Here is a 22,012-nt window from a genome sequence, read left to right as displayed (position 1 = left end):
ACGATACAGGTACCGTTGAACGACATTACACCGTACATCTCTTTGCGATATCATTTATTTCTCCAATGCATCGGTACACCTGCAAGATGCAGTTGCATTTTTCATTGCGATAAAGTTATACATTCTTTCTCACGGGTTGATTCTTCTCGTTGTTCTGTGCATGAAAGCAAGAGACGTACATTTCACCTCAGATATCGTGAAATGATTGACTTCAAAGTATGGTGTATTTTGTACGGAGGAAAGAAGAAATTCCGTACAAGAGTATTGGGTCAGAGATTGTCCCCATTCTACTTACGCGTAATACCGGATTCCATTTGAAGAAAAGTTCTCTTTGGAAATTTATTCAAAGGAAATGAATAGAAACTCAGAATTTTTTTTAAGCAATGTTTGCTTGTGTCTCATGAAACGAAACAAATATTTTTTATTCATGTATATACGTGATGTGAACTTTAGAGATAAATATATGGACATTTCCTCGAAGTTATAGTTATTTTAGAAACCTGTAATTTCGGAGCGAATCTGTGAAAAAAGTAATTAGAATAAAATTATTAGAATACCGATCAGAAGACGACAAAGTGTCGTTTCGTGTATCGAGAAAGGAGTTATTTTATTTTTGAAATAGTGAAGTAAAGTTTTTAAAAAGTTTTTGGAGTTTCGGTCCGAAATTATACGCGTCGCGGACACGTTAAATTTGTTCGAGTCCTCCGAATACTGTTCTCTCTTTCTCTCTACACGCATGTCACACGTCATATACGAAACTATTATTTACGTAAATTATCTATACTTACCTCCTATACCTATTCCATACTCCTTGTACTTTTCTACTCGATATCATACGTCTTCGCGTACCAAAGGGTGTACCCTCGTCAATACATACACAGGGTTACCGAACTGTTGGCGTTACAAGCCAAAAGGGGACGACTTTGCATGCAAAAGTAAGTCGAAAATATAGAGTGACATTTTTTCGTACAAAGCTTCGTTTTCGTAAAAAATCGATGTTACATATTCATAGAGAACACGTGCACTCGCATAAAATCTCGCTCGTGCCTTCTCCGCGGATCTTTAACATCGATTTATTCGAAAATGGAGCTCCGTACTAAAAAAAAAAGCGTCACTCTACATTTTCGACTTATTTTTTCGTACAGAGTCACTGCACGATGTGACTTTCGGCTCGTGCCACCGGTACGGTAACACCGTGTGTATTAATAACCGTATCGAGCGTGTATAAAATAAATATCGGAGAGCCCTCGAAACTTTCGCACAGCTGTTTACGGAACGGTGTCCTCGAACCGGATCGAGTACACGCGTCGAAGACGGGACGAGCGTCGAGCGGGCAATTCTCGTCGAGAGACAGAGCTTTAAATACGACGATATTTCAGTGGATGTCAAGAGGGGAGAGACCGTTCCGAGCGTATTAATTTGACTTGCCCGTTTTCCGGGCTGTTGCAGATATCCAGGAGTTTTACGAGCTGACGTTGCTCGACGAGTCGAAATCGGTGCAGCAGAAAACGGCGGAGACGATCCGCATCGCCGACAAATGGGAAGCCAGCGACGGGCCAATTACGCCGACCTTCGCTCAAAACGACGTGAGTTCGGTTACAAATATATTTCCGTGCCTCGATATTCCACACCGGGGCTTTATCATCCACCGCTGTACGGTGGAATATTGGCCGAGGAGGGATGGGTGCGCCGCGTACTCGTTACGCGTTCATGGCCGCACCGTTGATCCGGGCCATCCAGGAATCTCGTTTTACGCGTTCAACGTTTATTAGAATTCCGACCAAGTCGCTCTTTTCGTTCGTCGCCCGACAACGAACCCACGGTACTCGAAACACACGCTCGTTCCAAGAACTTGTTCGCGGTTGTTGCTCGTTCCCGGGGCAAAACGAATGGAAACGTTTCGGTATCGTTCCGACACGACGCTGGATACGAACGCGATACGGTCGAGAACGTTTCGTTCATTTTTTTTCTCGGAACCAGTCTCTCTCGGATGGTGTTCGAAAAGTGGGTGGATTTTCGATGCACGAAACGCGACCGTAGAATTCTTTCCCGATCGCGAACGCGAGCAACAATTTCGATCGAGTGGAACGCCATCGTATCGGCGAACGTACACGTGAAATTTCAAAACTCGAAGAGTAAGGCGACGGAATAGTTTCGAGGGGGCGTCTGGTGGCTCTTGTAACCCGTTTCGTGGCGTCGACTTCGATTTATTCTACGAGAACCGAAGTAAATCTATTTTTCGTGGAATGAATCGTTCACGCTAGGATTGTTCCCCTCCAGTGCTGGAAATCTCGAGAATCGTGTATTTTTTTTCTTACTCGGATCGTCAATTTCGACGGCGAGTAACCACCGAGGAAATTAATATTTTCAGTTACTTCTATCTGTTCGTTTTACTAAGTAAATTTTCGGTACGTCGATGGATTAAAGTAGAAAAATAACGGCTCGCGGATAAATCGAAACGACGACTCCCCGATCCGGGACCCTGGTTTACGCCATATAACGCGCTCGCGTGCGGTCCACGCCTCGGAGCACTTTTCGATGCCCTCGGGGGCAATTAATCGGGAAACAGAGGTACGAATGGTACGCATGCTGTATATGGGAATGAAATTCTCGGAATATTTTAACCGGTCCCGTCGTGCATCAATCACGTGGGTTGCCTTCCGATAGAAGAGAGACGAGCTGGAGGGGATAAACGGGTCGCGAGGCAGGTACCGCGCAATTAGCGCCCGTAATTATAATCCAAGAGTCGATTGGCCCGCGGGATAGGCTGGTATCATGCTAGACCGATCAATCGCCGAGCCCCTGATTTTAATTGCTAATTGCTCCCGTTCCACGGTTCCCCGTCGTGCGGCGTGTCGTCGTGGCCGATCGACGACGTGACGCGGCTGGTGCAACGATGCACCGTGCAACGATTGCAAATCGTGAGTCGCGCGCGGCATGCAGTTGCGATGCAGGGCACGTTCCGCTCGCCTCGACGCCGCTATCCACTCGGTTTCGATCGTTCTACCGGCGATGACGCTCTGGAATTTATCGATCGTCCGGATTTAATCGGTAGGAATTAATTACGGAGACAAAAATCGAGAAAATTTCACGCTCGGTTCGACGCGACGATAAGTGTCCACGAGAAATTCACGACGACTTTCACCGTCCCCCAAAAGTGTGCATCGACGACAACGTACCTAGATGCCGACTGATCAGTGGGAGACACCACGGATCCGGAATTCGAAATGTGTTTAGACTCGCGCCAAGTTTCGAACCGCTTGGAAGGATCGTATTGTGAGATTCGACGAGGAACAGAATCGAAACCTTACGACGAAGCCAACGTGTGAACGTTCCAAATTTTCGAGATCACTTCGAGGGAAGATTCGTACAACGGAGTCGATTATTCGTTTATTCGATTATTCCTCAGTCGTGCGTTTAATTTTTTTCAAGAATAGGAGATCTTCTGGAAACTTACGAAAGATTTTTCAAGTTCGTGGTCATTCGAATTCATTCGCTGAAAATCAAGGACGAAATTCGAAAGCGGTGACTACCTCGGACGTTAGATACACGGTGTTTAAAATTCTTCACAGACGGTAAGAATTTAAGAGAAAACAACCGTCTGGATAAGAACATTCCCCGGATAAACGTCGACGAAAGAACCATTAGCGAATCTCGCAAATCAACGGAGTCAGTTCACGGCAGCGTTTACCACAACTTTTTTCTCGCGGTGCGCGTTTTCTCCGGTTCTTTTTCGCGCTGATAATTCGATTTCGAAAGATGACGAGCGATGACGAGGAGCGGTCGGCGAACGTTGAAAGTAGGGGGCGGTCGAAGAGACTCGAGCGGAAGGGTTGAAAAATTTATTCGTCGGCGTTCTGCGCGTTTATTTCACGGCAGAGAGATCCCGTTGTACGAATGCGAAGGGCCAGTCGTAGCTGGAAACTCCAGCTCGGAAGAGACGCGTATACAAGCGGCGAACAAACGAGCGAACGAGTCTCGATGGTTCTCACCTACGAGTACAAGGGATGTTAAGCGTTCTCCGGAGAGCAGAATGGTTTTTCGTTGCTTACACAGACAGATGGCACATAACATCCATTATGAAGAATTTCTCTCGGAGCCCGCGTATTCGCGCGTGCACGGTCGTCCTGTGCGTGTGACTCGGCCAGGCGTTCCGCGTCGGGCGCACTCGTCGCGCGCGTATTAGTGCGCGCCTGGCCGACGTAGCGTGTGTTCGCGGGAACCAGACGCGGAAACCTACGAACGTCGTTGCACGAATTTCCGATGCCTCGCGGTGTACACTTGGAAAAGAAACTCGGAGCACGGTGTTTCGAACGGTTCCTGGAATTTTTCCCTGCCCGAATATTCGGACGTTTCGACGGATCCAATCCGAATAATAATTGCGTATCAGAATCGTTGAAAGAGATCAAAGTATCCGAGTCTCGCCGAGTTAGCTGCGTCTCCTCGAGTTTGTGGTAAAAATGTTCGGATACCGGTGTAGATTCGACCGTCGTGCCCCGTGTTTTAAGTACACGCGCGAAGAACAAAAAGGATGCATTATTGTACGATAGAGTGCAGTTTCTAGTGAATGAGAAATGAGAGAATAGTTAATTCTCGTGTCGTGAACGTACGCAGTTGGTAATTAGCTTTGGAAGAGTATGTGCAAAAAGAAATATTTTACGGGTGTAGCTCATTCTGTGAAAATTTTTAGTTTTACGAAACGAAGTCTCTGAAATATTGTTGTACAAATATTACGAGCGAATACGTAATACGTGTGTAGAGGTATTTGGAAAAATTGTCAGTAATATTCGAAGACAGATTCCTGGCGTATTCGATCTTAATGCGTACAATTACGCGCTTATAAAGCGTTACACCGGAAAATGTGAATGCTCGATCGACTATGAATAATTGCTCGTTACGGAATGCCCCTCCGGCGTGTACATAATTCAGCGGCATTATTCGACGTATTGATTTCACGCCGCGACGAATTCCGTTTTCGTTGAATCACTTCGGTTCTTTGATAAATTTACGCGACGATGGAAACGGCGAGCGAGACAGCGGGAGATCTCATTGTTTAACAATTTTAATGGAAATTTGCCGCAAAGTACGGAACAACGTTGTTTACGAAACATCGCGTACGAGCTCATCGTTTGCATCGGAGCGAAAGGGAAAAAGGAGATGCATTCGACGGCAAATATTTACTCGAATTTTCTCGAACTTCCGGAAAACAAACTTCGGTGTTTCAACGGTTTGAGAATTTTCCACTGGTTCGAAACACGAGACGTTGACACGTTTTAACGATGAAAAATTTGTTCGACTCGAACAGAAGAGTTTGATCGTGCAGAAGCAACGAAGGCGTTGCGAAGGCTATTTTCTTTTTTTCATAATTTTTTTTCTTTTTTATTTGCACACACATAGATATACACTCCCCTATCAGCAGAGTGGTAAGCAGCCGTGGTACGTACCACGAGTGTATTGTTTCCACCGCTATAAGTATTTACCCGCGCATTGGAAACTATAACATTGGACACGTACAGTCGAGTATATATTGTCGTGTCATACGTGGTTTGATTGGATTGGCCGTGGTTCCGACGCATTCTACGTGCTCCACGTTCAAGAGGATTTCGACCAGGCGCCGGTCTCTTTGACGTCCTATTTGGAGCCACGCGAGCAGCCATAAGCAATTTGCCACAAAGTGCATCCAAATTGTGCAATTTCCCGTGTGTACTTTTCACTTTACGCACTTCGTCGGGAAAACAGCGAAACTTCCGACCAGATAACGAAGTGTCGCGACCTTCTCGATAAAAGCCCCGTATAAACAACGCGGGGGAAAAAAACCGCAGAGGTACCGTTAAAAAATTTGAAGATACCGGGATTGCCACCTCGGAACGATTTTTGTTCGTTTTTCCTTTCTCTTTCTTTTTTTTTCGCGTACCTTTTCGCGCGAAAATCTCGACGTTTTCGAAGCCGTGAACGCGAGATGGAAAAGCCAATCGCGATCGCGGCTTTCGTTTTATTATAACTCATCGTAATTGACAGTTCGAGCGGTCGATGCGGAATTAAACTGAAAATTAGGTCCGCGTAGTTGGATTTCTGCACCGTCGAGGCACTTTTCGCGTAATTAGCGCCCCGTGAGTAATTAGCGAACGTGGTTTACTTTGGTGATGCTGCGCGTGGCTGTCAAACGCGTTAAATCCTGTTCGACAACGTTAACGCCATTCTTCTCGAGAGAGCGATTCGCGGACGAGCATCGATCGTTCGGAAAGGAAAAAAGGAGCGCGTAAAAAAAACAAAAAAAAAAAAAACAATCTGTAAATACGAGAACGTGGATAATTTTATCGTTCCCTGTTCCCTCGAAGGTTCTCGCGCTGACAGCGATATCGATCATCGAAAACACGGTAGACGAGTTGTTCCGACGACGTAATCGTATTCGTTTGCTCGGCAGCGCGCTGTTAGGAAACCAGAGGAACCGGACGGAAGTTAACAACTTTCGATGGCACGTTAAACGCTTGTTCATTACTGTTCTGTAACAACAGTTGCCTTTGTCGATGCGATCGTGATTTCGAGGTCCCTCGAACTATCTAAATTTCTAACCGCGACGCTGATCGCCGTTCAGCGAGATGAACGTGCTCGTTTTACGAGCTCGAATTTCTCTCGAAGCACTTCAACCACCGTAACCCCATCCGCCGCTCTGGTATCGCCCTTGTACGCGCGACATTAAACAGATCGTTAAGGCGGTGAGAATACAAGCGTCGTTTCGAAAAACCTATTTCGAGCAGCGAAAGGTTCGTAGATAGTCACGTGTATGCATACGTACACTTCACTGTTCGTTCGTTGTTTATTTTCTCCCGTATTAATTGCGGATAATAAACATGTTCCACCTCGATTTGCCCTGTAATTTAAACGTATCGCGTTCCCTGTTCACGAACGTTTCGGTTAATTAATTATCAAATATGCCGCTCAACCAGTATGATGTACTCCCCTATCTCCGAGTAAATATCATTACTGCGAACGTATGCCGATTAAATATTACGTAATGTAGTGTAGATTCGATTCCTTGAACAGTGAAATACACGCACGTATGAAAATATCGATACGTATCAATTAGAAGCACCGCAAACGCGATATCAATTTTCGAATATCGAGCAACACCGAGTGGTCATCGGTGCAATTAAAATCAGGGAAGAAAATTTAATCGGTGTAAAACGAGTAGTGCTAAACGATACGAATATTTGTAAACGTCCTTTCGACGAAGCCACCTTTACCTTGGAGAACCGATTCGATTCTCGTACTTAACGCGAGACACCTGGCGGTCCTCGCGATTCGCGCGTGCGTTCGTTCGAGCGTGGTGTGTTTCCAGCCGGTGGAAAAAAAATATGGATAATAAAAATCCCGATATCTGTAAAGAAGGATGTAGCGGAGCATGCGTCCCGTCCCCGTCCCACGGGCGTTCGTCCCGGACGAAATTTACGATACGGTCGCGGCGTCGCGCGTAAAACCGAGTTTAAACCATTCGATCGCGCGGAAAGAACGAAGAGGTGGGGGAAGAGCTGCGCGCGACGCGCCGCGCCAGGTGGCGGCGGTGGTGGTGGGGGAGATGTCGGGGAGTAATGGCCTAGCTGTATACGCGCGATATTTTCCTTGTTTGTTTTCCATTACTCCGCGGAAGGCAGCTGTCCGCCGGCGTTGGAATATGCGCGGCAATGATAAGAGGACTGCACTCGGTATAATGGAAAATTGTGCCTTCGACTCCGGCGACCTCTTTCGTGCTACCGACGCAAAAAGTTACACGTCCGCGGGAACGACTACTGAAACGCCAGCCGATTTCCCGCGGGATTCGCGGAATCGATAAGGGTCTACTTTTATTTCACCTTATCGCGCCGCACCGCCACGAAACGAAAGAATCGTGGCCGTTCGACGACCGGACTTCGAGGAGTCGGAGTACACCGGGATAAGATTAAACCGTAGACGCCTCTCGAGGCAAACCACGCCATCTTCTGTCCTCTCCGGCTTCAACGACGAGTTCAAGCGTTGGTAAACAAGACCGTGAAAAAGTAGAATTTCTTCAATGCCTCCTCGTTATTCGGTTTATCGATTTTTCGTCGGACAAATTGGGGATTCCTCCGCGCGAGTGTAACGCGAAAGAAGGATTTGCAGCCAAGACAAACGTCGTCGTCGTTTTTCTCCTTTTCGGAAATGGGAATTGTCCCTTCTCGTACGTTGTTTCGTTGGAATTTCATCAAAGCTCGAGAGAGAGAGGAACATCGAAGTGTTATTGGCTCGTAACGCGCGGAATCGCCGCCTAGTCGAACGATAAATTTTCGAAGCTTTATCGTCGATTTCTCGCGTTCGACGCACGATGGAGATTCTCGAATTTTTCTATCACCGATTACTCTAACACGAAAATTTTGATTCTTTCGAAGCTTTGCAGGATTTGGGAGATCTCGAGAGAAGCATCGGGAAATTTTCAATTGGCTCCAATTCGATTTTTCCAGGTGAAAACACTCTGTATAGTTTTACGGAGCATAGATAACCGTTAAATTTTGAATTTCAAAAATTTTTCTTATACCCAGCATTGCTTTAAAGATACGTGAGAATATAGGGAAACACCTATCTATCTATAAGGAGTATTTTTGTCTCTCGAGGTTCCCTACGAATTTGCAAAGTTTGAAAAAAATTGGAATTTTCGGGTTACCGAAGTTCGCGGAATACGACGATTCGACGATGGAGTTGAAGGAATTTGCGCGTGAAAAATGTCCGGTTTGTAATGTCGAAGTTACGGAGAACGAACCGATCTTCGAACTTCGAAACTCCGTCGATTCAATTTGGGTGAAAAAAATGCTCAACGACCGAGTGGCGATCGACTACCGGTCGGATAACCCTATTGCGCGATAAACGGTTTAAACGTTGACCGGAAAGGAAGAATTATTTTATTTCGAGCCTCGACGAATCCGACTATAAATTTCGAGGGCTTTGCATCACCGGTTCGGCGCCAATATCGCGGTCGAAGGTGAACATTTTTCTCGGCAATTTCTTCCGTTTCCATTTCTCTCTGATTGCGGTGCCGTTTTATCGACGAAATAAGAACAAAAGCTCCCGTCCGTTACGAAAACCGTGGAATTATACTCACGAATTCGCGGTGGCGGGCTTAAGAAAGCGTAAATCAAGCGAATGGCCTTCCTGATCCGTGAAATATCGTATCCTTGGTTTTCCTGCGAGGAACGCGATGGCTGGGCACGTAGCTACAATTTATGTCCTGTTTTCAATTCTCGCCTACAACGCTGTAAAACTACTTTCGGTCGCCGTTACTCATTTTTCTTCGCCGGAAGAATGCCGAGTTAACGGTGGCTCGGGGCTCGCGTAACGCGAGCAACAATTTTTTTTCTCCGAAAAACCCTCGTACGCATCGTGAGAAAGTCGTCCTCTCGCGGGACGGGAGTAAGAAAAAAGGCGAAACGGTGAAAGAGAGAAAAGGAGTTCGTCCGCGAACGAGAAACCGAGACGAACGATGCGGTCGGATATTTTCGAAGGAACAAATATCGAACGCGTGTCACGGGTTTAGCGTACGCGCGCGACGCGTTTTCCAGGACAAAAGTTCCCCGCGATAGCACACCCTCCGAAGGATTTAAAGCTTTTGCATAATCGCGTATGGTTAACCAGACGTGCCCGTTGCCGTAAGACGGTACCGAAGCCATGATATATTACCGTTTTCAACGGGACAAATGGAATTTATAGTAGCACTCGGCTAAAACCCATTTCCCCTGGATATCGCGTTCGTTTCCGATAAAAGGAGGAAACTCCAAACGAGAGCACTCTCGCCCCTTCGGACCCCCTTTACAATGCATTCGTTGCGGTTCGGACTTAATGCATCGTATGCACTCGATGCATTCATTTGCGAAATTCACCGAGGAAACTTTTCCTCGTTTTTTCTCGCCCGGCACGGTGGAACGAGCCGTGTATTTTTCCTCGTGAATAAGAGTTACCCGATCCAAGGAATTCCAAGAATTACTCGTTCCCCCGCGTCGATGGGATTTACGTTTCTTCGCGTCGATAGTGCACGTGCGCGAACTATGCACGGGCTACGTCTATTCCCAATTTCTAACCACGAATTTACGCGCGAAAGAGTCACGAACGTGGAATCCCGTTCGCTCTAATTTCGACTCGACGTCTCTCGCGATTCCAGCAACGAAACTTTCGAGGACGAACGTATTTATCGCTCGTTGGTTCCCCGAGAACCGAAGTTGTTGCTGTTCGTTGAAAAAACCGCGAACCATTTTTCACCTGGCTCCGTACGAAACTCACGGGAACGTTGATTATTTTTTTCATCGATGCACACTTTTGCGGACAAAGGGTGACGAACGAGAAGTCGATGGAACTTTTCTCGTTAGTTCAACCGTGTTACGAACTCGTCCAACGGTAGGGGAAATCTCTCGATTTTCGGTTACTCGTTATAAACTAAGTGTACACACCTAACGCGAGACGTCACAGATCGAACGAAAAGTTGTATCCCGGCCAACCGACACGGTGCAACAGGTAGAACCAATATCGACTAATTTCGCAACTTTCGAACGTTTCCGCCTTTTCGCGAGACGAGTGCGCCGCTCTTTTTTTTTTTTTTTGAAAGAGAACGCGTTGCGTTAATTGGCCACCGATCGATCCGTCGAAACGCACCGCAACAATATCCGATTTTGCTCCGGGGACCGTTGCTCGGGACAAAAATTAACGAACGTTTAATTAACGTTTTGTGCACAGTTTTGCGCGCCGCGTCGACAAAGTTGCTTCCATTGTCGCGTAATTACAACGCGTTAACATTCGTACCGTTAACCGCTTAATAACGGACCGTGAAACTGCCTATAAACCTGGTTTTTTGATCGAGTGAAGATCGTATTCCAACGTACACCGTTGGAAAATTAGTGTCAGAGTGTTCGGTTTGAATTGGGACAAGTGTTGTCTCTCTGCGTCCAACGCGTATTAATTTTCTTAAAATTCACGGTGGTCCTGACTCGTTGGACTTTACCCATTAACTTACGACGCGATGTGTCGTTCACTGACAAAGCAAAATTCCTCGTCGCACTCACGACTGCCAAGACTAAGTGTCTCTAACCTCGTTGATCCAAAGATATCTATCTCTTGGCATCCATCGTTACCAGAGGGGATTTGAACGATATTGAAATTCGAATCATCGAGAACGGATACGAAGGGCTCTAGACTCTGGTCTCCGGTAGTCGCAGGAACTACTTGGATCACTTTTGCTGTCGAAGTTTAATCCAATTCCACCAGAGACGTCACAGCTTCTAGTGGTCGTTGGCCCGGATACTGCAGCCGAATACTCGTATTCGACTAACGAACGATTATCAACGGTTGCGTATAGAATGTTCTCCAGTCACGTATTTCCGAAGAAAATTCTTCTCCGAGATAACGCAGATCTCACTGTGTCACCGGAAGATCCCGACCTTCCCGAATAACTCTTAATCGCGAGACTCGTTTATCCGGACTCCCTTCTCCGAGTTTTACTCACCCTTCGAGCTCACCCTTTCCGGCGAGGATTTCGTTATCGTTGCGTCTCGTCGTATCCGCCTCGCGATCTCGCCGTTGTTTCTTTTTCCTCTCACGGATGATGAGATAATGCCGGAAATAACACGGAGACGATTTCAGCTGTACCGCCGGCTTCCACCGAATTTAATTTGATTCGATCCCGATAAGAGTCGCGCGAGCTCTCTGCAGTGTTCCGTGTTTTTTTTTCCAGGACGTAGATAGCCTGCACAGTAGCGAGGGAAAATTTTCCAAGGATTTCGGGAACTCCTCGCAGCGAAAAGCGGGTAAAAATTTCTACCGAAACGTGCCATACAGTGTAAAGGACAAGGTGCATTTATTCGAATATTTCTTCGTCGAGGAATAATAATAGGCTGTTCGATAAGTTTCGTCGTTCGAGAAAACTTATCGAACAGTACTGTAAATACGGTACGATGTAATACCATTAAATAAGTTCTATCGAATGAGAAAACTTATCGAGCAACCTAGCACTATACCGTTCGATAAGTTTCATCGAACAACCTAGTAAGTTTACAAACGGAGTAAAAGCGATGATTGAAGCATCGGGTTTCCGCGAACAAGTATTCCGCGACACAGAGTCTAAGTCTCTAAGTCTCCGGCGGAGTACCGGTGTTTCGTAACAAATGGTAAATCGATTTTGTCAAACGGACCATGTGACCACTTGTCCCCCTGTCTGGCGTCTGCTACGGACATCGCCAAGACGTTACGTACTATATTTCGTTTCTCCCCGAGACTCTTGCGTACGAATTTCATCGATTCGAGGCACGACTTTTCGAAAATTTCCGAGTTCGATTATTCTGTGAAATTGAAACTAGGAGATTAAAAATTGAAAGTTCAGAATCAACGATCTGTTAAAAATTCAGGCACGTGTGGATAGAATTTAACGTTGGATCTGTTTTCGTATCTTTACGCGACCAATCTGCAGTACGTATATCGCACCAACGTAAGTTGGTAATACTATACTGTATCGCAACAATATAGTCTTACGAAACAATTTTCCAATTTCATCGTGAGATCGACCGATACGGGAATCGCAAATTCTTCGATACTTTTTAATAATCTTGCGCATGCATCTCTCGGAGCGCTCGCTGCAGCGCATGGAGGTATTTCACGATGGCACGATGCCAAGATACTTGTTTACCGACGTCATTTTGCCTAAAGGCAGGTACGTCGATCGGCCGCTAATATCGGGCGGAGGCATGTACGGTGTACCTACACGACCTTAGCTGATCTCGAGTAAATGTTCCTATCCTGTCAGTTATGCTGTCAAATTGGATCGCGCGACGATGTAAGCTCCTGTACTACCTGGATAAACCCTCCCAAATACCCCTGACCCCGTCCCCTCTTAGCCGTGATAAAGTGAGATCCATTTGACTTCGAGCTTTATCAGTCGGCTCCTTCCCGGCTCCCTCTCCTCTTATTCTCTTCTTTATGGGCGAAAAACCTTGCCAAGAGGTGAAACGTTCGAGTAATTCCGTGTAGTAACGCGCGAACGTTTGCCGAAAAATGTGTCTTTCGTGTCCTCCGGATCTACGCCCGTTCGCATATATACGGTCGTTCGAATTTTCGCTCGTGAATAACGTTTATTTATGTTCGCCGCGGAATTTTTCTCGCCAGTTCCGTAATATTCGTTCCAAGAGTGCCGATTCGCGTTGTCGATATGTGCAGCCTCTTCGGGAAAGCGATGGATCGTACGAGATCCGGTCGAGTAACTCGCGCACGACGTAATTTTCTTTGTGAAAGAATATAAAAAACGTATGGGTTACAATTTTTTCATCCGAGGCTGACTCTTCGAGAAAAAAATCCAGTTTGAAAATCCGTTGCACACGTTGGCCGTGTAACGCGTACAGTGTGCGTAAATAATGTCGGAAAATTTTTAATCGAGCAATTTTTATTCCCGATTCCAGCGATCGAACTCTGACACGGATCGATCCCGTATTCGAGACCTCGAATGCACACTTTTTCTTCAATGCCCGCGAGTAAGAATCGCACGCGTACGCGATGAATTTTCGAACTCGATATTCTCGAGAACCGGGTCCCGGATGAAAAAATTTGATTCCATATTATTTTCTTATTATTTTTCACAGGTAATCGCGTCGTACTCGTTTGCGCGTATTATTCGACAGGAATCTGTGCTCCCAAAGGAAGAGTGTCGCGTCGCGATCATCGGGTTAAAATAATTCCGTGGCTCGCGCGGTCGTCGATGGTGGCGTCGCGAAACGCTACCGCGGTTTATCTACGAGTACGAATTATCAAACAAAATACCGAGGGGATTCAACGCGAAGTGAGAATCTCTCGCGCAGAACGCTCGCGTATTTTCATTTTAATGGTATTCCGTCGACGAACACACCGGAACAACCGAGATAAGCGAACTTAAACATAAAATAACGCGACGTACGTGACGAACGCGAAAAAAAAGAAAAAAATACCATACCGTGTCCGTTCGACTGTCCATTTTTCTCATTTCACCCTTACATCCGTGCCCACGGGGTAGTTCGCGATCCGCGAAGAATTTTTTCCGTTTTCGGTTCAAGAAAGCCCATTTCCTCGACTTTATTTCCTCGCGGCCCGCCAACGAAACCGAACCTTGGAAATAAGCGTGATAACAACCACCATCCACCCACCCACCCTCGAACCGCAACTCGTGTTGTAAATTAGGAAAATTTCCCGCATTAAAACTTTCCGCGGTTGTTCCCTATTTTTTTTATTCTCCCCCTCGGTTCGCTCCGGTCCGATGTTGTTTCGCGTAGGTCGTTCGTGCCACGGTTGCCTCCTCTTCCAGGGGGTTAATCGGACGTAACGTTGCTTCTGTGTATTACTATCACCCCCACCTTTCTCCATCGAGCACCACCACCCACCTGTTTCGCTCTCTGTTCTTTTACCCCTCCTTTCCTTTCTTCGTGGCGCATTACGACGACGAACAATGCCGCGTTGATTTTCCCGTTTTCGTTTTCGTAGAGCCAAAGGTGCTCGAAGGCCCGTTTTCACGCGCTGTTAAAGAAATTTTTTTACACCTTCGCGTCGTTTCTAATCACGACGATATCCATCGAACGCGGGATTCGTTGGATTCTCTCGATCCGGTTCCCCTCCGGTAATTCCACGCGAACTGTTTCGTATCGCGCGTGTATTATCCCCTACGTTCTCCATCTTGGCCGTAGAACGGGAACGGGCACTTTCGTTTAACCTTCACCCTTAAATTTTCCCGCCCTTGCAATAGCGTCTGAACTTCGTGGAGGTGACAGGAGTTACGACGTCTCGTTACACCCCCGCGAAATATATACATACGGCACTCGAAACGCCTTCTCGTGTAGCTTCTAAACCATTTTCAACTTACGGTCACCGTTCACGGCAGCCACCAAATCTCTTCACTCGCCCAGTTTCCCGCTTAACCCGATCGTACAGGGTTGCTGGAAATCACTGAAACGCCGACGAGGAAACTTCCCTCGTAAATTCGCGATCGCTGACAATAAAAGCAACGGGGAGATTTCATTGCGAATCGACCGGTTCGACGCGACATACGAAAACACCGAACGGGACGGTGTTTCGCGTTCGACTTCTCGCCGGTGATATCGTCGACAAAGCGGATCGTCCAATCTCGACGCCACTTAAACCGCCATTTTCGTAGCTCGGTCGTCGCCGCACTTTGCAACCTCTCGCGCTCGTTTCGTCCAGCTTTCATCGGACAAAGTGCATACGATTAAAATGTATTTTTATACGTTGCCGGGGGGCAAATAATAACCTTCCCGGTACTTCGTGAAGTAGCAAATTGACGAGTGAAAAAATTCTCGGAGGTGATACGCTCTTCGATTTTATTCGACACGGTGCGCAGTAATTAAAATATACTCCCACAGGACGCTAATGGAAAATATTAACGATAGCCCGTACACTGCGTAAAAATAACAATTTTACGAGTAATTCTCAAACGAGTTGGATTCTTCGATTTTATCGGACATACCGCACACGATTAAAATATACCCTCATAGGATACTAATGGTTTCGGTTCGTGTAACGGTACAATTTCAATGATAAAAACTCGTGTATTTCAATGAGAAAGGACCGATGCGATGGCGCGAAATATACGGATAGCGGTAAATTAATGGTACAGGTTTAATCTGCTTTCCACGATTCGACTTTTTTCTCTTCCCCCCTCGTAAAGTTTCTCTTTTCTTCCGCCCGATCTCTTCGTTTCGTCCGTTTGCCAGCTCTCCGGTCACCGGTGAGCATTCTTTTCAGCGGGCCAGCTTCGCGAGAAATCCTTCTTGACCGATCCAGACAAGATACCGCACGAAACGGAGCCAGCAAGAAGTAGATACGCCTCGCAATCCTAGACTTCCGGTGTTACAAGCAAAATGCCGTGGTTCGGCAATTTGTCCGAGGGTGATTAATTAGTGCCGGTGTTTGCCGTGTTTCAAGGACCGCAGAGGCACTCCGGCCGCGGCTGAAATTTACGCGGAGAGTTCCGAATGAATATTTTACTGCCGCGTTGCGTTAATATTCCAACGACGTTGGTCGCTGTAATCTCAATGTCGTGATAAACGACAGCTCGTTTGTCAACCTCGGTTTTCCACCTTCCGCTACGTTTTTCAGTTTATTTTGCCCGGTGTTCCTCGTTACGAATCGCATCCGCGATCGTTTCCGATTCCCACGTGGTAAATGATTCCTCTCCTCTATTTTCGCGCGGCTCCCTCCAATTCGTCCGTTAATGGATATTTTCGTCGCGCAAAGAGAGACGGTATGTATTTTTCGGTGCCCGCGTCCGGTGAGTTCTCATTTACGCGCGACGAAACGGGAAAAGCGACTCGCTCTCTGGAAGTATATTAAGTCGATGGGACAATCCACCTCGTGAAGTTTCCCAGGCGACCGCGTTGCACCGCGTTGCGAAGAAATAAAGGAAGATTTGTTGGGCCATTTCAAGGTCCGCGTAAAGTTGTCGCAACCTGCTGAAATAAAACAGAACAGAATACACCGTGCCGCGAAATTGACGTACGCCCACTTTTCTCGTCCGTGTTACCATTTTCGTCCACTTTGCTGAAACCGACGTCCAAATATAAAATCTCTTCCACGACCGTAAAAAGCTGGAGAGCCAACGCCGAACGAGAAAGTGGACGGATTGTAGGCCGAGCACTTTGCATCCTAGAATCGTCAAGTACGATCGAAATGTAATGGCTGCTCACGGTCGCTGCTAGAGCTCTCCCCACCACGGTGACCGTTTACCCCCACCCCTGTGACTCCTCTCGCTTCTCGAGAACTTGCGAGCGCGTGCGCGCCCTCTTTACGGTACAAAGAGGGAAGCTGACACGGCGTAAAAGTTGTGCCCGGTAATTTACGGTAGACGTAGCCTCGAGCGGTCGGTTGATTTTAATTCGACTATAGCGAACTCGACGGTAGTAAAGTTACTTTCCAGAGAATACCTTACACGTACGATACGCGGCATTAAGCAAATCTGCGGGCCGCTTTTAAAATTTTAAGCACGAACTTATCTCTCCTGTAATGCAGCTCTTGATTAAGAACGGAACGTTAAATTTCTCGGATGAATTATTAATTTTGTCAATTTACAAGATACCGCGGAAATTCAGTGCGCTAATATCGTTACACGATCGCTGTTAACGCGTCGATTTAAAATGAACTTTTCTTAAAAGGTTTCCTTTCCTGGCAAGATTTTTTCTTCGATTCTTCGTCCCCCCGAAACAAAATCTCCCCAATCGACGAGAAACGCTACCTCGTTCGAGAGAAATGTAAATATCCTGTTTCGGACGTTCACTCTTGTCGCAAAGATCGTAGACGCATTCAGAAGTTTCATTATACGGCGAGGAGACACGGTGCCATTTGTTCGATGCTGGTGAACGAGGATGCATTTGGGTGATATCCATGTGTACATAGTTCCCCTTGACTCGCGTAATTCCCAAGCAAGGCGTTCCGCCTTGCACGTTACACGGTCCCACTCCAGACGGAACTTACGTCACCTATACGCGAGAGCACGGCGGTTTCATCCGACTTGATGGATGTGGCGTGCACCGTGAGGTCGTGGCTGGATGCTATCTAGAACCAGCCGTTTCGTGGCTGACAGAGAATAGAAACGCCCGAGGAATCGGCCAACCGAAAATTCAGGGTACCGAAGTCGAACCGGTATCGCTCGTCGATATTAAACGGTCCCGTTTCATCCTACGAGTTACGTTCCAGCGCGGTAATTTTCTATCTTTTTTTAACAAACGGTACCCGTACATACGTATCCTCGATAAATTCAGAATTTGCGACACTGCTGGCAGAAAATTAGTATCAGCTTACAATCAGAGTGACCCGGTACAAACTCGACGGAACAAGAACGAACAAAAATTCAATCGATACGCGAACGTAGAATTTCTATTTTTCAAACGTGTGCCCAAGCGTCGAGTTTGTTTATCTAGCTTATAAACGAATAAACCTCGTCCAAGAACACGACGGGTAGACAGTTTTATAAAAATTTGACCAAAGGGAGAACGTCACTTTTCAAACTTCAAATAATCGATCTTCTTTTATTTTTAAAATTGATGACTTTTCGTAGAAATTACTTTCTCGATCGAGTTGAAAATTAAACGATATATTCGCAACACCATTCTCTACAGTTTCGTGTGTAAGAATTTTCAAAAAAACTTCGGTACCTGACGATTTTTATAAAAAATTTATCTCTTTTTGAAAGCCATAGCTTTGCTACAGAATAAACTTGTGATTTTTAAAATTCGTTCGTTCGACGACAGCGTCTAGTAACCGTGCAGTTTCTAAAAATTCCAATTTTATTCAACCCCGGCAATCGGTACCTGAAAAATTTACCCCATCGTGCGATCAGGACATTCGGGTAGCGTGGTACGAGGATACTTGTACTTTTTACACGCACTAACATTTTCATACGAAAATCGACAGAAATATTACTCAAAGTATGTACATTTAACGCGTATACGAAAGATTTGTATAAAACGATTCGTTCAGCCCGAAAAAAATTCTCAAATATCGGAATCTATTTTCGTCCCGGAAGGTGGTGTTCTTTAGATGCAGATATCGATTAAGGAAAGGAAAAAGGTATTCGCAGTAGTGCTCGGCCAGATCGAGTAATAGAATCTGTCGCGAATTCGGTTCCGTGTAGCGGAGACCCTCGAATCGAAATAAAGGGAGCATCCAAGTCCTCCATAAACCGATAGTACGATCAACGGATTTCCAATTTCTCCGTTAACAATTCTGTAACTAATTTTTCGCTCGTCGACGAGTTCTTCCTCCCTGTACCCGGTGCTCGAACGTATTCCCCATAATGCTGTTGTCATAGCAATTAGTTCGCGATTGTCAATAATCGGATATCAATGTTTCGCTGAATTACGGGGCCGGAAGTAATTCGTGTCGGGCAAACAACAGCAATAACGATCAGCGAATCAAAATCACGCGATGAATTCGGACCCAAGGATCGCGACAGCGATGAGAACGTAATTATTATTATACAATTCTATCGATCCACGTTATCATCGGCAACGGTCGGCTGTGTACTCGGCGTGGATGGATAGATTGGTAACATTCGAGAAACGACTCGATCGCAATGGATAGAACTCGACCGCTGGTTCCAGTCGGTTTCTGTGCAAATATTGACGGTATAGGCAACATGATTGCGTCGAATCTATTGGCTCGTTCACGGGGAGTCTATCTACGAGGAACACCGACTCGCGGACTGTACCGTGGCCGATGTAATTATTCGCGTTTGACTATGGTAATCGGCTATTGTATCGTCGCACGCAACCTCCGCCTGTATTGTTTCGTCGGCTTTCTCTCCAGTTTGCGTATTAATATTTTGCTACGCTAACCAGTAGCGCTTTCAAAAATTCTCGAACTAATATCTCGTACCGTTCGTCGATCGTTTCCAACGAAACCGTTCCGTTGGATTCGTGCTCAATCCGACGGATACTGTTTTCATTAACTTCTTCGATCCGATGGATAAACAGAATTCGTAAATTCGATGGTTAGCTCGCGTCCGTTTCCGTATCAATGTTGACGTTGCAGGACGATGAGATTGAACTCACCTTGCGAGGATATCGCGCGGTATCGGTAAATCCAAATTCGTGACACGGAATACGAACCGCATAATTAACGAACATTGTCCGACAATCAAGATCTGTTGTTTCTCCGAGCACTGTCAACGATCGTTCCAAGAATTACGATACTCGCGCACGGGCTACGAGAGCCGGTCCACGTGGCGGCTCGTGGAAAATATCCGGCGTTAAAATATTCGATTCGCGGGTGAAAAGTTTCGACGAGTTTTCCGAAACTCGGACGTTTCCATTGTGCCGTATCGAACGATCGGGAAGTAATTGTGACGATAAATTGCTTTTTTTTCTTGCTCGTCGATCGAATGGAATCACTTGGTCGATAGAGGTGTACGCGGATTGAAACGTCAGACATGTGCGAACCGCGGTTGGAAAGACGGGAGGGAACTGCGAAACTCAAATGGTGATTCCATTTCACTTATGCGCCAATATTGACACGATTTCATTTACTCTATAAGGATCCAGTGCCCGGACCGTTGTTACTCAAACGGCAAACTCCCGGAATAGATTTTCGGTTCGGTTGGTCTCGTGTGGCTAGAAACGACGACAGAAACTTTCCCATCAGTCGTGCACCGTAATCTCTTATCTTTTACCTCGGGCTGACTTCAATCCTTTATCAAAATATCGGCGTTTCGAATGAATTGTGCCGGTTAATTCGACAAAGTACGTGTGCCTAAGGTAAACGTTCCGGTGGTTCGGTAATATTAAATGTAAATCCGAAACGAGAATGTAAATCGAGAAAATGATTCGCGAACCGTGGTAAATGTAAAGTATCGGCTCCACCTTGACGGCTGATTTTCTATTTTCAATATCCTTTCGTTTCTCTTCGATCGTCTGTGGCAACCAGGTCGAACGAAGCTCCGGAAATGTTTACTCCGTTGTTCTTTTCATCGTTTCCCTGATTATTAAGATGAAAAACGAAGAACGAATCTCTACAATTCCGGCTAACGAACATTGAAATTTCACGGTAATACTTTCGCGGTATACGTTTTCAAAATGCTGAACTCCCCGGACCGGAAAATTAAACTTGACTGGATACGCGCGATTCTATTTCGTTCGTTCAGTGATCATCTCCAGTCGATCGACACTTTGGACCCTCTTGGTTCGTTCCTCGCGAGAAAATAATGAAATTGTTATCCAAGAACGAGAAAGTATCGCGAAATGGAAAGTTGGCGATAGGGAGATTCGAACGATCGTCGATAATTTCTTCGTTTCGTCGCGAGAGGAGACAATCGAACAAGGAAGGGCGTTTAAGCGCGTAATCGAAACAAATGTCGCTCGAATCCTCTTCCAATCCTGACGAACGTCCCTAAAATACCTTCCGCTCGGCGTGCAGCGGAATACCAATAAAAGGCGGCCGTTCGGTGTATCGGGTAAGTGGTAAATTTCGAAAACGTTTGTCACCGAGACAACCGGTGCGACGTTTCGCCGTTGAACATGAAAAATAGCACCGCTCGAAAGGAGCACCGGTCTCTTTGCGTCAGCTGCAGCTTCTCGGGGCGCAGGGACGAGGGTCGTAATTTTCTTTCGTCGGTTCGCGATACTCCTCGAGTTTGAGCGTCCACGGGTTGGAAGACAAAACGCGTGGATGTATAAGTAATAGTCGGCTCATTTCCGGTCGACTCGTTTGCGCGACGATCTTCGCTCCGAGTCCTTTGAAAGTGTGTTTACAGTGTAAACGTTTACCGTGGAAACGGAGGCAGAGTGGAATGCGCTCTTTATAAACCGGGGACCATCGAGAGACCCTCTTAATTGAAGAGATTCAATTCCGATTTTACGAAGCATTCGCGCCGCTACAAACGACGAATAATATGTTATCGCCGGTGTATACGTTTGTCAATATGCAGACCGATATTCGAAGGTAGATCGAACAATAGTTCTCCGGAGGGATTGGCTCGTAATGAAACAGAGGCCAGGTAATTAGCACGGAATCTACAAGCGCTGTTACCTGCTTGTTGACTCGATCGGTTCGATACTCTTTGTACCGTAGGTATTCCCGTAATCTCGGTATCGAACGAACGAAGGTGTTCTAATAAATTGTCGGGAATATTCGATCCTTTGAACGAAAGAGAAGAATTCTACGATCGGCGAAACAGAAGTAGAAATCGACTTCCGTGCAGATTTTCGCGAATCGCCTCTCGAGATGTTTTCACGACCGTTTTGAAATTCCGTGTAACCGAAAAACGGTATTGTACGAAATCTCGCAGCCAGATTGTATACATTATCCAGCTGCAAAGAAACACTCACCGTCAAAGGGACCACAAATGAAAAAAAAAAAAGGTCGCGGTAAAGGTTTATCTTCAATCTCGCGCGCGTTTCACGGCACTTTCGCTTGGAATAGTCCGGTTAAGAGTGTCGACAAACATTGTTCGGCCTGAACGCAAAAGAGATCCTTATCTTATCGTATCATCTCGGTTCCT

At 46.2% G+C, this 22,012-nt stretch overlaps 1 protein-coding gene across 13 annotated transcripts in view; it reads left to right on the top strand.

Annotated features, from left to right (window-relative positions):
• The window catches only part of LOC143144991 (disks large 1 tumor suppressor protein-like), a 796,996-nt gene that overhangs the window by 395,558 nt on the left and 379,426 nt on the right, over positions 1-22,012 (top strand). For all 13 annotated transcript variants that reach the window (XM_076307933.1, XM_076307928.1, XM_076307927.1 and 10 more), the window contains one exon: positions 1,450-1,586. In XM_076307933.1, the coding sequence (XP_076164048.1) occupies positions 1,450-1,586 (137 nt within the window). The remainder of the gene's footprint in view (positions 1-1,449; positions 1,587-22,012) is intronic.

Source organism: Ptiloglossa arizonensis, chromosome 3 (genome assembly GCF_051014685.1).
Source record: "Ptiloglossa arizonensis isolate GNS036 chromosome 3, iyPtiAriz1_principal, whole genome shotgun sequence".
Lineage (NCBI taxonomy): Eukaryota > Metazoa > Arthropoda > Insecta > Hymenoptera > Colletidae > Ptiloglossa > Ptiloglossa arizonensis.
The sequence above is the reverse complement of the archived record's forward strand: the minus strand, read 5'-3'. Positions and strand labels throughout refer to the sequence as shown.